This window comes from Olea europaea, unplaced genomic scaffold, assembly GCF_002742605.1.
Source record: "Olea europaea var. sylvestris unplaced genomic scaffold, O_europaea_v1 scaffold2316, whole genome shotgun sequence".
NCBI classification, from domain to species: domain Eukaryota; kingdom Viridiplantae; phylum Streptophyta; class Magnoliopsida; order Lamiales; family Oleaceae; genus Olea; species Olea europaea.
The window spans coordinates 13,898-30,537 of NW_019241259.1; the positions used below are offsets into that span (position 1 = coordinate 13,898).

The 16,640-nt window shown below is 33.7% G+C and overlaps 1 protein-coding gene across 1 annotated transcript in view; it reads right to left on the bottom strand.

Moving 5' to 3' along the window:
• The window catches only part of LOC111381506 (nuclear cap-binding protein subunit 1), a 15,074-nt gene extending 843 nt beyond the window's left edge, over positions 1-14,231 (bottom strand). Inside the window, exons 1-18 of the mRNA XM_023005294.1 lie at positions 14,035-14,231; positions 13,828-13,887; positions 13,146-13,202; positions 11,476-11,547; positions 10,737-10,799; positions 9,800-9,976; positions 9,336-9,467; positions 9,139-9,205; positions 8,617-8,816; positions 7,260-7,330; positions 6,261-6,345; positions 5,082-5,150; positions 4,824-4,942; positions 3,148-3,286; positions 1,988-2,482; positions 642-941; positions 418-500; positions 239-350 (exon numbers count right to left, since the gene is read on the bottom strand). Coding sequence (XP_022861062.1) covers positions 239-350; positions 418-500; positions 642-941; positions 1,988-2,482; positions 3,148-3,286; positions 4,824-4,942; positions 5,082-5,150; positions 6,261-6,345; positions 7,260-7,330; positions 8,617-8,816; positions 9,139-9,205; positions 9,336-9,467; positions 9,800-9,976; positions 10,737-10,799; positions 11,476-11,547; positions 13,146-13,202; positions 13,828-13,887; positions 14,035-14,118 — 2,385 coding nt within the window. The 5' untranslated portion in view covers positions 14,119-14,231. The remainder of the gene's footprint in view (positions 1-238; positions 351-417; positions 501-641; positions 942-1,987; positions 2,483-3,147; positions 3,287-4,823; positions 4,943-5,081; positions 5,151-6,260; positions 6,346-7,259; positions 7,331-8,616; positions 8,817-9,138; positions 9,206-9,335; positions 9,468-9,799; positions 9,977-10,736; positions 10,800-11,475; positions 11,548-13,145; positions 13,203-13,827; positions 13,888-14,034) is intronic.
• Positions 14,232-16,640: the final 2,409 nt, after the last annotated feature.

Below are 16,640 nucleotides of genomic sequence, written 5' to 3' on the forward strand. Positions count from 1 at the left end.
TTCCAGGTAGGCACATAAAGCCTCAAGTGAACAAAAGCAAGAGAGTACAAATTGACATTGTTACCACCATATTTTGAAAATTGAAGAAAGCCCTATCATTCACCTCAAATTAAAAATATGCAATTCAAAAATCGTAAAAAGCATCACTTCACACAAGCTCCAGAGTAAAATTGTCATTCTCGAACCATAGAACAAGAAAAGCCAAGTACAAACTAAGGAATCACAGGAAAGAACTTACCTCTGAAGCATATTGGCGGGTGAAGGCTTTGACATAACCCAGAGTTGATGAACACCATTGCTCTTTCTCACCAACAGTATAATCATTTCCACTCCTATCCCCGTTGGAGTGACTGCAACATCCACCCAAACCAAGCAAAAGGAACATAAAATATCAACCAAAAAAATTATTGGGTACACAATTTCATCAGATAATTATATGCATCACGAAGGGGTTCCACCAAAACATTGGAAAAATTTTTATACAAGGATATAAATAAAGCCTGTAGATAAAACATGGATCCAATAAGAAACCAGTTCTCAATGAACTTACTATTAATTCAATTATTTCATATTTCATATCCACCAAGTATTATTTAAACTTCTCTTTATTCTATAAGATCCAGTCTGAAATCTAAGAATACCTCAATTTCATCAACAGCTTGAGCAAAAAGAGCCTCCTTTGCCTCCAATGATTCACGAACAGATAACTCCTCCTCGTTTGCTTTGTCAGCTTGAGATTTCAAACGCTTCATTCTCACAGGATTTTCACCAAGAACAGGTTCACCATCCATGAGTGTAAGCTTTGACTCAGCAGCTGATAACTCTGCTCTGGCTTTAGATGCAGATTCTTCAGCTGATAAAACGCTCTTTTTCAAGGACGACATCTCCTTCCTTAGATCAGAAATACGGTTGTATGTCTTGTTCACAGCATTCCTCAGAATCTGCAATAGCAGAAATATTTGAACTAATATTCACATATTGAAACAAACATTCGATGAAAGAATAACTGATATCATAAGCCAACTAAAAGGTTTCCCCTGGATTTAATTAAAAGATTAACATCTTGCTTTCATTTACCAATCAGATCATGTAAAGTAAAATACCATCAATCTAAGCTTGTTATCGCTCTGTAATTCTATAAACAAAGCTGTGGATGCCGAACAGTGACCAGAGATTGCAATGCAACAATTTATAACAGTAGGTACACATGAGATAGATATGGCCTGCCTCTCTTATTTTCCATAAGCAAGATTTGAAAGTTCAGAAAGGTATCCACGTAACCCAATCCTTAAATTGTTCAAAATAATTCATTCAATTTAGTAATTTGCGAAAATCAATTCAGGCAACTAACATGTACTTCTACAAATTTTGTACTTAGACAGTGAATTAAAAAAGGTAGATGTTCTGCAGGGTCCCAAATGGATTGGCTTATTCGAAGAAGGCCTTGTTCTTTGGTGCAAATTGAAACTTAAGAGATTAGAGCAATACTACTTACACAAAATATAAGTTTTTCTCTGGAAAATGTAAATCATGTTTGATCTGGTTATCAATGTCATGGTAGGCCACCCCCAATTCACCCCTTTTGATTTCTCTATCCCCCTCTCTGAGAACTCCTCTCAAGATGATAGCAGAAACATCCAGTAGTAGTCCCTTCTAAAATATTACTGTGATATTAACTCTAAATTTAGTTGCCTATACAGGTGCGTCATTGTTGGAATGTATGCCTACCTACACTAGAAGGTATGTGTTTGCCACGTTTAATAACAAAAGGCTGTACAATTTCTCAATCTACAACAACCCCTTTCCTAGAAGCATATAATATTATTTAGAATCGTCTGTGTATAAAGAAAAAAAAAATATATACATATATGTGAAACAGAAAAGAAATACTTCGCATATTCTAGCATAAATTTACTAAGAATATTATGGACCCTAAAAAAAATAATAATAATAAATAAATAAATAATCTAAAACTGTTGTACATTACCTCCCATGGACGATCTGAAATATGAAATTGATTGACATTAGATGGTGAAAAAACCCATCTCACAATTGCCAAATTAGATATAAGGCGATAACCCATCATTCTGTCAATGGCTATAGCTGTCATTTGAGCATTGTTCTTCCAGAATGAACTCACTTCAGATATCAGCATAACTTGTTTGTCCTGATCTGAACAAATCCTTGAAATGACTTGACCATATCTCTCCAAAACAGTGATCAAATGTGTAAAACTTTTTGATCCAATATTGAGAAGGGTTTGAACAACAACGCTGAGTGCGATATCCAAACCATGAATGGCAAGCACACTATTGTCAACCCATGAAACAATTTCACGTGCAGATAGCCTTCCTTTCACCATGCCAATAAGTTCTGAGGAAAGGGCATGCTCAGTTTTATCTCCATCTTCTGAACTGTATTTGAAGTTTGGTGTACCTTTTGGTGGAAGTAACTCTTCTAAAACAGGGGCACTCTCAATGCTCTATAAGCACAAACAAATGAAAGAAATTACACAGGACTAGTCAAACACACAAAAGACTCAATTTTCGCCACTAAGAAAACACAATTTATACATTTTACTTGCTGGAGTTAATAATTCTCAAATTGTGTTAGTATGAAAACCATTCGCACACCAGCAATCAAAATTTTATTAAGCAACACACACATGAAGACGTGTTCATAAAATTGGCAATACATCAAGCTCACTATAGCATATATTAATAAAATTACCATCCCATCTCTATTCATCTTATCCAATATGCAATCCTATATTGACAATACATGCAACCGTACTTAAGAAACATATATAATCCATCCATGCGTGGAAGAGCCTCCTGTGGCCTTCCAAGAGGTGGCTGAAACATGGAACTATAAACTATCACACTACTCTGAAAGTACAACTCCTTGATACATCACACATCCATCATCAGAGCTTAATCAATGCAAATTAGAAATTATTTTAGCAGCTATTGATCTTAACAAATGAAATTACTTTTTGACATACTCATGCATCACAGCTCATTTTATAGTCATAACTCACAAATATGCTCAACATATTGTCTATTGCCAACATATTTGTTTGCTTACTGATATAAATGAAAAGCAAAACAAGCAAATTAAAATAACTAGCCAACGGCATATATATACCTGCTTAATTTTGTCCCAATAAGACAAACGTACTTCTCTTTCCAAAATTTCCTGGACAAACACCCGTTGTGGAGCCCATTTTGGGAGGTCTAAGACATGAGCCCATTCTTCCCACGGCCATATGAATTGAAAATTGGATCTGCAATCCAAAATACCACGAAACAATGAAGCAGTGAGAAATTTTCTGGGAATGATGTATCAGCATAAGTCGGCATACTAGAGCATGTTCACACAGAAAGATATCCAATGATGCACAAGGTACACAAATGAGGCATGGGGAATCCTAAATAATATCGTTTTTATACATAAACCCAAAAGGAACAGCCACTTCAAAACAATTTTGGGGGGTCAAGAGTCCCTACTGCACAAATTGATCAAAATGTTTTAAAAGTAACTATTTTCTTAAAATGGCACCTTATATTAGTTTTAGGGTTGGGCAAATCTCCCGAACCAAACCGACCTAACCCGACGGTTCTTGTCAAATTAAATACCCCTACAGGTATCTGAATTGAGAACTAACGGGTATGTTCGGTTCTCGGTTCTAGACCAAGAACCGAATCTTTCTAATTTTTTTTTATATTGAATAAGTCAAATTATTTTAATTTTAATTTTTTCTAAACAAATTAACAATTTCTAAATCCAAAATTTTGGCTCAATAATTTGTTTTATTTCTAATTTTTTTATTTTTGGCCCAATTACCCATTTTATTGTTTCATTTCTTAGCCCAATAAGATCCAACCTACTAAATAACCCTAAGCACCTACACTAAAGTGCATAATGCTGTCTTGTCTCTCGCACTCACTCTTGCAACCTCACTGACATTCTAAAACCTATACAATCGTCGGCCGATACTGTGACCTCCGATCGAAGCTGTGACATATGTCAACCGAAACTTTGATCGTAGCGATCATTTAAATAAGGTAGTCTATCAGTCTCTGACATTTCAAAACTATTAAATGTGTCATTAGTTGTATTTATATAATGTTATTATAAATGTTAAAAAATTTAATTATAGTACAGAACCAAACCCGAACGGTTCCATAATTATATTTGGACCCGACGGTTCCATTTACTAGATACCCGAAAATTTTGGTAAAGAGAACCGAACCGAACTGACCCGCGCCCACTTCTAATTAGTTTCATACTGAAGTCGCAACAAAATATACAGGGTTGCAACAAGGAAAGCTTTTTTCCAATTTTTACCCACAGTTCCTACTAAGCTCTAATTAATGTTCTGTTTTGCTACCACGCATTCATCAAGGAAGAGACTTTTACAGAACTAGATAACTTCAGCTCTATACCAAAAGCACAATACACACACTTGCCTGTATTGGCATGTAATTATTATAATCAAATTTGTCAAAGTGGCAGTAAAAAGGTGTTTTGGGTTTTGGTTGTAAGGGTTAGTTCTCAACAATATGTATGAAAATGTGAGTAGTAGTAGAAGACAAATTAATAAATATATTCCAAGGAAGAATAAAACTATTCTTTTTGCACACAACCTATATGCGTTCCAAGAATCTGAATGGTGACATGCACTACTTGCATAAGAAATATTTCATTAATTGCAATGTGATATTTGCACGAATAAAACTTCATAAACGGACTTCACAAAAAGCATAAAACTCTCCACCTGAATATCACCAAACATACATGACAACAAGAGATAAACTTACAAGTGATGTGAGAACCAAAGGATAAGGCGTGTACGGCACTCCATGTCTAAATCAGCAATTTTGTCAAAAAGAGCACGGACTGCCCCTGCTACAACTGCCGGGAAGGCACCAGGAAGAGACTGTAATGTAACCCCCACAGTCAGAACACTTGATAGCACCTTCCAAACTATTACTATCGAATGCTTGAAATTGTGTTTTACAGAACAGAATAGCATCTTGGGAATGAAAGAAGTTAATAAAATTGGCAAAATATGGCACCTTACAGAGGTCAATAATGACCAAAGTATAATACATCGGCTTGAACGGGGGCTGAGGCAACAAAAGAAGCTGCAAAGCCAAAAAATTTGAAAAGCGAAGATATATGTTAGTGTTTCAATCAATTATGACCCCAAATTAAAATTCGAACTCATTCTTGAATCAACAAAACTTTTGTTGGATAAATCCACTCACCTTTCTCCATTCAATTTTTTTCATTTATTAATTTATTTATTGTGTTTTGTGTTCTGGTCGGAGGATCGGAGGAGTATCTCAATCCTATTAACATGGTAAATTTACGCTGCTTTCTTCTAGAATAGTATATTGAATAATGGAAGGACATATGAACAATTTTTTTCGGAGAAAATACAAATTACAAATATGAGAAAGCAATTTTCTAGAAGAGAGATAAACCTAAAACTAAGCCCCCATTCGGCCCCCATTTCCAAAAACTCATTTTCAACCACTCATTTTATGGGACTCACAATTTTATCAACTTTTTGAGCACGCATTTTTCATCAACTTTTATCAAATCCATCAAAAATCTGATTTTTATCTAAACAAAACAGTGGCAAAATAAGCTGATCTTTCCATACATTGCACATCAGCTAAGGCTTGCCAGTTGCCACTAAAAGATCCTGCTGCCTAAGATCACAGAGATCAAGGTTAACTAGCTTTGCCAGACATCAAGTGATAACATGTATTGACTTTCAAAAATCCGATTCTTCTGCGTCTCTGTAAATGAACGCAAGCCAAGGTTGGTTGTCCTCTTTCATATGGACAGTCATATCCCAAGATCTTTCTGCATATTTTATGAGTTTGCATACTTCATAATGAAATTGCTGACATGGATACGTCTAAACTCAACTCTTCATAAGAAAACATCAAAATGCACAAACCCTGCACCCTCCCATGCAGGGACACCCCTGCTTTGCTTGATTAATTAGCTCGACAACTTCAATAAAAAACCTAATATTGCCATTCCAAAAGGATTGGATGTGTGCTTATTTGGATAAAATTGTGTTAATGAAACTACAGAGAGATAGACAAGAGCGGTGGATGAACGGGTAGTAACACTGGGGTCTTATGAAATGTGTGGCAAAAATTAATGTTTGACTTTGACATTTAAATTATAAGGAAATTATAACATTTCACAGACATGCATAAAATCTCACTTCATACCTGAGAGAAAATTGTCTCAGCCATAAGGTATTCGTATCGGAAGGAAACAGGCAGCCCAACCATGTATGAAGCACATTCCTTTCGACTAGCTTTGCAAGAACCAAAACAAAAGAATAAGAATATAAAGTAACAATGGAATCATATTCATAAATTTCATGACAAAAAAAAAAAAAAATGCTCAGCCAATGCACTCAACCTAAATCTGGACACAGTATGCCAATATCAGGGTAGGAAGTAGGATGAACATTTCAACTCCAGAAAATTTAAAGCACGAAGAAAAATCACGAGGCAGGAAACAACTCCATTTACTCAAATCCAAATATCACCAAGATGGGAAATAAACTTCTACATGATGTCAAATAGATGCACTTTGCATAATAGCAACATAAATGGTGAGGAAAATAGGAGTACAAGTTGTGCTGCAAGGTGAGATAGCAAGGTTTCTGAATGATCACCATATTAAAAATAATAATAATAATAATAATAATAATAATAAAAAATCAAGTGCCGTTGGTTATGTTGAAATGCCCCTAATGTATAAAAATTCGAGCAAGCACAACATAGGTAGAAAATCTTTAGCAGTATAAATAGTCTCCTTTCTCATCATACGTCAAAAAATTTCTCTTCACAAAAGATTCTCCCTCTTTGAAGGAAAAATGGAACGGTGAAGTTCTTGGAGATGAACTATCTTGTAAAGTCACCAGCAAACATGAACACTAGCAATTCCTCGCTTTCTTCATTATATACTCTCAATGGCGGACAATCAACAACAGACAGAATAGCACTTAACAAGAACTTTAATGCAAAAGAAATTCAAGAATCTCTAGTGGGCATATCTGCTTAATAGAAGTATGAATGCCCAATCCTCCTTCCAACCTACCAACATACTTCAAATGCCAAAATTAATTCCAAGACTGTTACCGACATTTACCAGAAACCACTGTAGCATTAATGTGAACTTAAATGAACAAAATGAGTTGAGTCAACGCATCTACTAACCAGCCATTTAAGAATAACATCACATCCAACAAATACTCTTCCACAACAAACCGATCTATAGGCTGCACATCCTGCCATTAGAAGAAGGAACAGGGGAAAATGAGCCACTAATGAGAGTGCATTAAACAGCATATGTCAAAAGAAAGAATAGTAGTGAGTACATGCACACCATCAAAGCTATACTCATAGGTTCTACCCAGATACCATCTCTAAAGTGCAGAACTTTTGAAGTGGCAAACAGTCTCAAGGCACACAAGTTGAACTTCCAAAGTATAGGAAAAAAGGAATTATGTTGATTTGGAATATTAAAGAAAGAACACATCAAAATCCGTGCAGATCGATAAAGTTTTTCAGAAATACCAGCCAACATGACATCCTCAAAACCTTGTTGATCAATGATTACGTAACATCACAATGTCAAAAAATCTGCAATTCCATAAAGATTTGCCAAGTGCAGACATTTTGCAACCAACGGAGTGGTACTAAATTACTCAATTTTGCACATACACAGCAGTAAAGAAAAAAAAAATCAAATTTTTAACTATCAATGAGAAAAAGAGAGTTCCGACAAAATTAAGTGCTTGCATTAAGAAGAAGAATTAATTATTATGGCTAACCATGTTGGACCTATTTTACAAGGGTTGAATAATCACTTAAATCATTTCACATCCATTGACCCCAAAAGTTGAGCATGATAAAAGAGTTGTTTAACATTCAAAAGAAAGGGAATGCAGAACATTTAAGGAAAAGCACAGACAAGCTAGAAAAAGCTATAAAGTACCTTAAGAAACTAAACCTGCAAAAGTAACTGAATGTTTCAAATAGATCAAACCATCAGCGTGCTTGAAATGGATGGATTACCAAATGTAAATTTCCCAAAATACCACTGAAGGGAAAGAAAAAACAGAAAGACTTCTAAACTTAAAATTTCTGTGATAAGGACTATAAAGCAAGTCTACTAATTGCCCATTACACTGGCAAGTGAAAATGTGTTTTTACATACCATTATCTATACTCATTAATGAAGGCTACAAATATTAATATGCTAGTAATGCAAATCACAATCTTGGTGGGGAAACTAGACTCCAAGAACATTGAAGCATTGCGGTTAAAAATGTAACAGTAGCTATTCATTGTTAAGGAACTTCAGTAGCAGAGTACAGATATTCCCATGAAAATGGAAGCAAAATTTACCAACCAGAAATTAATTCAACAGGCTTGCTATTTTATGTCCTCTCTGGGAATGACAGTTGCACATTTAGATATGGGATAAAAAAGTAATACAGACTTCATAAATACGAGAATTTGAAAACATACATCTAAATTCAATCAATTAGAGTATGACTCAGTAAAGTACCTCATATTTACTAGAAGGAAATATATTAAGCCTCCGTATCCTTTGAGGATATTTTGACTCAGCTTCGTGCTTTTGTCTGCCAAAGGCAATCCCAGATAATGCAGTAGGAGGATCAGATTGGTCAGGGCAGCTTATGGGACCAAAATCATGAGACTTCCCGGCAACCAGCTGTGCTTCAAATGAAAGGTGTGGTCTTGGAACTGGAAAGGGATTTATAACTCAGAGTAGAGGAAATATATTGAGCATATAACTTTATTGCAGAAATCAAAATGTAATAAGCACCAGTATAAATATGCTAAGAATAAGAATATGGGTGGGAAGTTGCTTAATGCTGCTGCCATTTGAAAGTAGAAACCCCCCTCCCAAATTGAACATTCTGCCTTTTCCTAGTTGATGAGGAAGGATGAGGCATTGAAAAATTATTTGGCATAATATCATGGGAAGTTTGAGTGGAGCACAGGATAGTATATATACAGCAAAAAGTGATGAAACAACCAAAATTAAAGACAAAAATAACAGTACCGCTATCAAGCTTCCACCCGTTGTTAGAAAGATCTTGAATCCGACTCCACAAGTCCTCCAAGAAATCCTAAACATAAATAAACTAAAAATTAATAGTTGAGAATCAATAGCCAAGTACTTTATGAATGCAAAATATTATAATTTCTCACCCCCCAAAGGGAACGAGGAAACATACTAAGCAAGACCGTAACACATACTTTTTCATTGTCAGGTTCATTGCTTTCATCAATATCCTCGAAGACAGAGAAGCCAGTGTCAGAAACATGCCTTCTAATGCTCATGTAAGCCTGTATGCCGGCCATAACCCTCTCAATCTCCTCAGGAACTTGCTGGCAGTCAAACAAACTTAAACTATCATCTCATGTTAATTGGCAGCCATAGTACAAGAAAGAACTTTATAATTCTTCCAGAAGTCCACTAAGGCTAAAAATGTGAGAGAGAAGAAAGAAAAAGGAAGAAATCGCAACGGTATTTGTCGTCGTGGTTATATTTTTTCATTAGAAGAAATGGGAGACGTGAGGGAGGGAGATAAAGTGATGCTAAACTAAAGAAAATTATAATCAGGGAAGACCTCTAAACGATGCCATCAAAATGAAGCCTGACATAGTTAATGCCTATCAAAAACAAAGTGAAAATTGCCTATCAAAGAAAGAAGCTTTACCTCAACCAGTTCTCCTCCCCCCCAAGGGAGACACGACAAAATACAAGTTATATAAAAGTCAGCACGAGCTTGCCAAGAGGGATTTCCTTTATCATCATCCACTGTTGTTGCCGCTGATGATAGTAATGTTTCAAACAGAACCACCAATGAACTCGGTTGAAGAACTTTGCTGCACATCTGTACCCAGTACCCCGAAAGAGAATGAAGCAAATTATGTAATACTTTTTCTTGAAAAATTATATTTTTCCAACTATTTCAACAATAAAAAGGAAAGTAACAAAGTCTAATGCTAAGAGTTGGGATGTCAATGAAAAAAGTAACAAGGAATTCTTCTCTGTTTTTTTCCCTCTCACAATTATCACCTGAACAGGATTGAAGACAATATCGGAAGTACAAAAGAGTCGGGAATACACTATATTTAATAGGAAACCCGTACTTCAAAATCTTTTAAGGAAGAGGAAAAGAGCTTCCCCTTATATTCATATACAGCACAGGTGAGAATGTACATTAGTCTTCCCTCTTACATCCATCTAATCCCAAGTAACTCAACGTAATAACAATTCATACCCAATTGATTCCTGGCTAACCAAGAGATACGAGTAGAAGACTAAGTGCAGATCAAATATTTGGCATTAAAGACACAAAAAGGAAGCCTAATATTAAACCCATAGAGTTTTGGTTTTTAGTTCAGGCTCTTTGCCAATGCACCAACCCCTGAACTCCCCACCTCGATTATTTAAACAGTCTAAATATCTTGATTCAATCCAGAAATGTTAATCCTTGTATCTCAGTTAACATAACGTAAAAAAAGAAAAGAATTTATTAAAGAAAGACCTTTCTTTTCTAAATCCAAGATACTAGTTAAGTTGTAAAGGTTCAAAACTTTTAACGTAAGGCAATGTTTTCTGAAGCAGTAGAGTAGCCAGCTGACACATACCAAGCCTGTCAAAAAGCGCATCAATACACGGATCCTATCACAATTTCCAGAGTCCAAAGCAGCCTGAAATACATGAGACAATTATAAAGGAATGAATTCGTCTCACCAAACACATCATAGGCTGAGATAACAATAATGTGAAACTTTCTCTTTCAACCAAGATATACCACTTGATGAAAATAAAAATTCGCTGATACAGCATTCACGTACTGATCGAGCAAAAAAATTAATTCAAAACCCTATATTTCCGGTTGGCCGAGACAAGTTCCAAAGTTTCTGTTCAAAAGAGCTTTGTAAATCTGACGTGAGTTAATAAAGACAAAAGCCATCTGGCCATCTACAATTTTATCCTATGATATTTGTGCCGGGACAAGATAATGACCAGTTTTCAAAAGTTTTGCCCAACCAGCAACCCTTGAAATATGCATCAATGGAGCAAAAGGAGAACAATTTCACCAAACTTTGACGATCACAATGTTTGACAAGTCTTAATTTGCAAATAAACCAGACTTCAAATGCGATGACCAGATTCGTCAAAACACCATCAACATATTAATTAAATTGTCTATGAAGGGGAAGAGGATGTACTGTTTCAAGATGGGGGGGAGCAAAATGGACGACACGGCAAGAGGAATGAAAGCAGTTTTATTCATAAAGAAAAGGTTTAGAAGCGTGCCTACTGTATAAAAGTTAAATGGAACATACAAGCAAATATGGTCTCTATCTTGGGATCCCTCACCTGCAAATTAGCTTGAGTATTCTCTACAACTTTTGTGACAAAATCCTCATTCTCCAGATTTAGTAGACCAACCTAAAGAAATAGGTGAGTGTTAATGAAAACAAATGGGAGAAGTGTGTTGTCATCAGCAGGAAATCAAAAGAATAAAAATCACCATACATCAGAAGAAATTAGTTAAAATTGCTAATGTAAAGTCATACTGTTAGCAGATATATATTAGCATGACTGGCATTCTCTAATACATGCAGTGGGAAAAATTACCACCTCACAAAAGATTTACATTAATTTAAAACAATATCAAATGCTGCTTGGAGAATTGAAAACCAGCTTTAATAGGCATCATTTTGGCATGGGCAAACCCTAGTTCGTTCAAATTATTTTAGGTAGAAGTTTAACAGCGTAGCTGTCAAAAAAGGTGCTCTAGTGTGTTATTGATTTGTTGGACTCGCACCTCTCTTTGTTTTTTATCTGCCACGCGAAAAAGAGACTCGCCCTAATAAATTATACAGGGGGTTAACGAGGAAATATTTCTGTTGCAGGACATGCTTTCTCCCAACATGTGGTATCCACCGGAAAATTACCTGTTCACTACGGACTTCATGCTTAAATGATCACCATACAAAAAGAAATAAGAGGAATCATAGCACTTCGAGGCTGGCTCTTTATAGAATGAGGTGATGCAAATTGATGAGAGGGAAGAGAGGCACCAATAAAATAGAGTTTCCATTCTCCAGGAAGAAGAACATACTCAGACATTAAATATTTGTTTGGAGCCAATAAGCATTGTCCACGTTTTCACATTTTTTAATTTTGTAATGATGAAACACCTGTTATGTCTGCTTTAAATTTTTATTCATGGGTGCTTTGTGCCACAGCAATTAAAGCTTCATTTTCATTTAAAAAAAAAAAAGAAAGAAAAAAAAAAGATAAGGCAGAAACGATGGTGTTCAAAACATTAAGAAACCACTTTCACAGAGCATGTTTATGGCCCACTTGACCCAGACCACGTCGGACTGGAGAGCAAAATAATGTTTTTCTTGAGCCCGAGTCAAAGCAAAAGATAATGATGCGGTAGAAGAAATCAATAAATACATAAAGTAATTACACAAAATCAAATATAAAAAGGAATAGAAATTTTGTCACTGTGAGAAACTAACTACATTATAAAAAGATTGTTTTGATGCGAACTATCAAATTATAGTTAGTTCTAAGTGGCCAGCCCAATTTTTTGCTTCCCAAAAATGGCAACACAACACCAGGTGGTGTGTGGAGTCAACTTTCACAATTAAAGAGAAAGAATTGAGATGCTTGAATCAATTCTCTAAAAGTCTTTTACACGGAATAGATCTTAAAATATCATCTAGTTATATTGATTTTTTCCTACCATATCACATGTATAAAGCAATTTGCAACAAGAAACCAACCGTAGTTATGCTCATATTGTATTCTAAAAAACAATCCTTAGCTATACATTTATCAATTCAACTTCCAGTTTCTACCAATTGCAATTTTATGCTTCAAATCTTTCACATAAAACCTTGTAAATTCTTCTGACAAAAAATGATTTCAGTATTTTATCCATCATCCACCTTGACATTTATACCGAGCAATAACAAAGATTCACAAAAGGAACTTGAGGAAATAATAATTAAATAGTATATTCTACCTACCAATGTTCCATACAAAGGTATCTTGTGAGGCAATTGCTCGGCACACTGGAGAAGGAACTGCATCAATATAACAAAGTAAGTTTTTCAGTCCAGATAATTTTAAAAAATAAAAATATATATAAAAAAGGAAAATGGAAACTAAGACAAAACAAGTGCATAATATGAAATGATAAATTTGACTAGCTTGATTTAATATATTTCGAAGGGGAAGAAAAATTATCTATTTCAGGCTTCCACTTCCGGGCCTATATAATTTTCAATTTGAGTCAATAAATAATAAGCACAGACACTTGTATATTGCGCACAAGTATCCGATTCTACGCTTGGATATGCTTGGACACGTATCTCCGTATCTAAAGTTTTGTTTAAAAGTTGTATGAACATACCCGTGTCCTATTCGAATTACTTATTCGAAAACTTGCTTCTTAGGTCATTAATAAGGTCAACTAAAAAATTTTCCTCCAACAATTAACAAAGTGGGAAATTCATCATTGATTCACAAACCTCCCTCTGATAACAAACCTCGATGACAAACTTGTTTTTAGTCCATAATCCTTTTGTGTAGTTAATGCTACTCAAAAAACTTTAATTCTGGTCCAGTGAGTGATTTTAGTAAATACAGAGATGAAAGGTTAAGGTAAAATAAAGAATACTAATAAATTAGACATAGAAAACATTTCACCACTAAGATATCGTCCTCGGAGTACTCCAATTCACGGCGAACGGCACCAAAGCATGTCTCCTATAAATGCAATTAGAACACACTTAACTTCAGAAACGAGCAAACTTAAACAAAATTCGAATCCTTGAGTACATAAGATGGCGGCTTTCACGGCAAATCTTCTAAAGAAACTAGGGTTTCGGAGGAATTTGGGAGTGGAACACTTACAATATGGTCTTTGAAGTCGTCATTTCCACCATAGTCAGGGCACTTCTCACCAATTCGAAGCACTAGAGTTCTCCAGCTGCTCATTCCAGCGGTGGAAAAGTTTTGACTATGACTGTTTAGCTGAAGGGCGTAGGTTGAGCGCGAGTTGTATTGAAGTTGCCCAAGGTCCAAACCCTGCCTGCGTATTATAAGCGAAAAATGATCATTAACATCTTCATATTTGGTTTAAATAAAAAAAAAATTATTTGAAATTTAAGTCAAAATAACAATTAATTTCATTCATATACTTGGAAAAATAAAATATTCAATTTTCTACAATATGATTTATTAATTTTTATCAAAATTTACTAAAATTGACATTTAACTAAGCGAAATAGGGACATAAATATCTGTTATAAAACTACCCTTGTTGTGTTGTGATAAAAATTAAATATTTAATAAATTTTGATAAAAAAAAATAATGAAATATGTTGTTGAAAAGTTGTGAATCTCAAAAAATGTATGGTTAAAATGAATTGGAAAAAAATTGAGTTTTGAAAAATGGGGACCAAACAAGGGACGACCCCTGATTTGAGCCCTTTTATTTGGGGGGGTGAGGGGAAATACAGTTTGGAGTAATATTTTTTGGATAATGTGTGATTAAAAAAAATTAGATTCACATGTCAATTTATTTTACGAGAGAATGTACGATTGAAAATCAATTTTAAAAAAATTGCAATTTAAAAAAAAATGGAGGCCAAATATAGGCACCGGAAGGGAAACATTGTGGCTAGAGAACTCAAAAAACTTGGGATATTAATATTGACATTTTTAAACATCATTATAAAAAGATATTTTGAATGGAAAAAGAAAAATGATTGTTGGTAGAATCACTAATTTAAATGGAATTTTCAACAACTATTTTATCAATGCATAAATGTCAATGATTATCGATCATAATGTCATTCATGATTTCATCCGCAATCACAGACATTATTTCGTATCGCCAACAAAAAAACACTTACTATTTCTTCACCCTTTTAATTTTTCAAACACTCGAGATTTCATTTTATTTTCTATTTATAATACTAGCCCTATTATTTTAGAGTAAATTTTCTTCAACAATAATTTAGTTATATTATAATTACTTTATTAATCGACGAAATTTCTGTTGATAAATTAAGCATTTGTTTGGTCTCAATTTCTTAAGATTTACTTTTTTCAAACTTATTTTAATCCACATATTTTATGAAATTCACAACTTTTACCAATTTTTCAATTATACATTTCATTAATTTTTATCATAATTTACTAAAAATATGATTTTCAGTCAAAACAAAAAAATGTTAAATTTATTGAAATATTACATTTTTGTTTGTAATCTTAAATTATTCTTATTCTATTATTTAACCATCAACATAATCTTCTTCAAAGTCATTCTGTCTTTATACTTGATTATAATCTAAAAATCTTAAACTAGTTCTTCCATGAACATCTTTATAGGTTAATGCTTCCTGTGGTGCTATAATTGTTTCTTGATTTTCTAGAAATTTATCCATATCCCATTCTAGTCCTGCTAATTGTTCTGATAAGTATTCTTTAGGTTTAACCATATTAATTCATTTACTACTCATTAAATTTACTACTTTATCTATATAAATTTTATATTTTGTCTGAGAATTATTTGAGCATCTTCCTAAAAATCCTATACTAATTAACAAATCATCTCCACTTTCTACCTCTTCATATCCTTTTGTCTGAATTCCTATTTTAATCTTATCTGAAAAGTCTTTAATAGTTAATAAAAAATCTGGATTACAATAAATTATTCCATTATTATTATTCATATCTACTTCTGTACTTGCAATCATACTTTTATCTATATTATTAATTCTTTCATCATATATAGTAACTAAAACCTTACATCCTAAATTTTTTCTCATTAATCCTTTTATTCATATGACTATTAATCCAAGATGCATAAATCTAAAGTTTTTCTTTTTTAATTCTTTCTTAGAATCTTCTGATATTAAATTTAATTTTCTTACTTGATTTCCTATACACTGGACAGATACTTCTCTACTATGTCTAAAAAATTGTGTTCTTGTTTCAAAGATTCCTCTATTATATAATATTTCTGGGTTAAGGATTCTTAAACCATTAGTTTGAAATCTTTGGTAATCTTGTTGAGGATCTATAATTTCTTCTATGTTTTGATTATATTGTACTAGTCTATTTAAAACTCTTTCTATTATATTTCTGCTTATACTAGAAGTACTGCTTCTGGATGTAGATGGTTCTTCATTTATTGTTCTAGACCTTCCTAAGAAAGGGTTTGTATTCATCTTGAAAATTTATATTCCTTAGGTAATTTCTTAGTTACCTTCTCTTTTCCTGTATCTCTAAAACTTAATTTTTCTAAAGTAATTGTTAGGGATTTTAAGTCTTTTTCTACACTTGATGTAGTTCCTATTTCTATTTCTTTAGATTTATTAGAATCTAAAATTCTTTTTATTTTTGTTAAATCTACCTTAGCTGGTATTTTTTCTATTTTAACTAGTTTTTCTAAAATACTTGAATTTTGATTTTTAATATAATCTAAAGATTTTTTTATATTCTTAATCTCT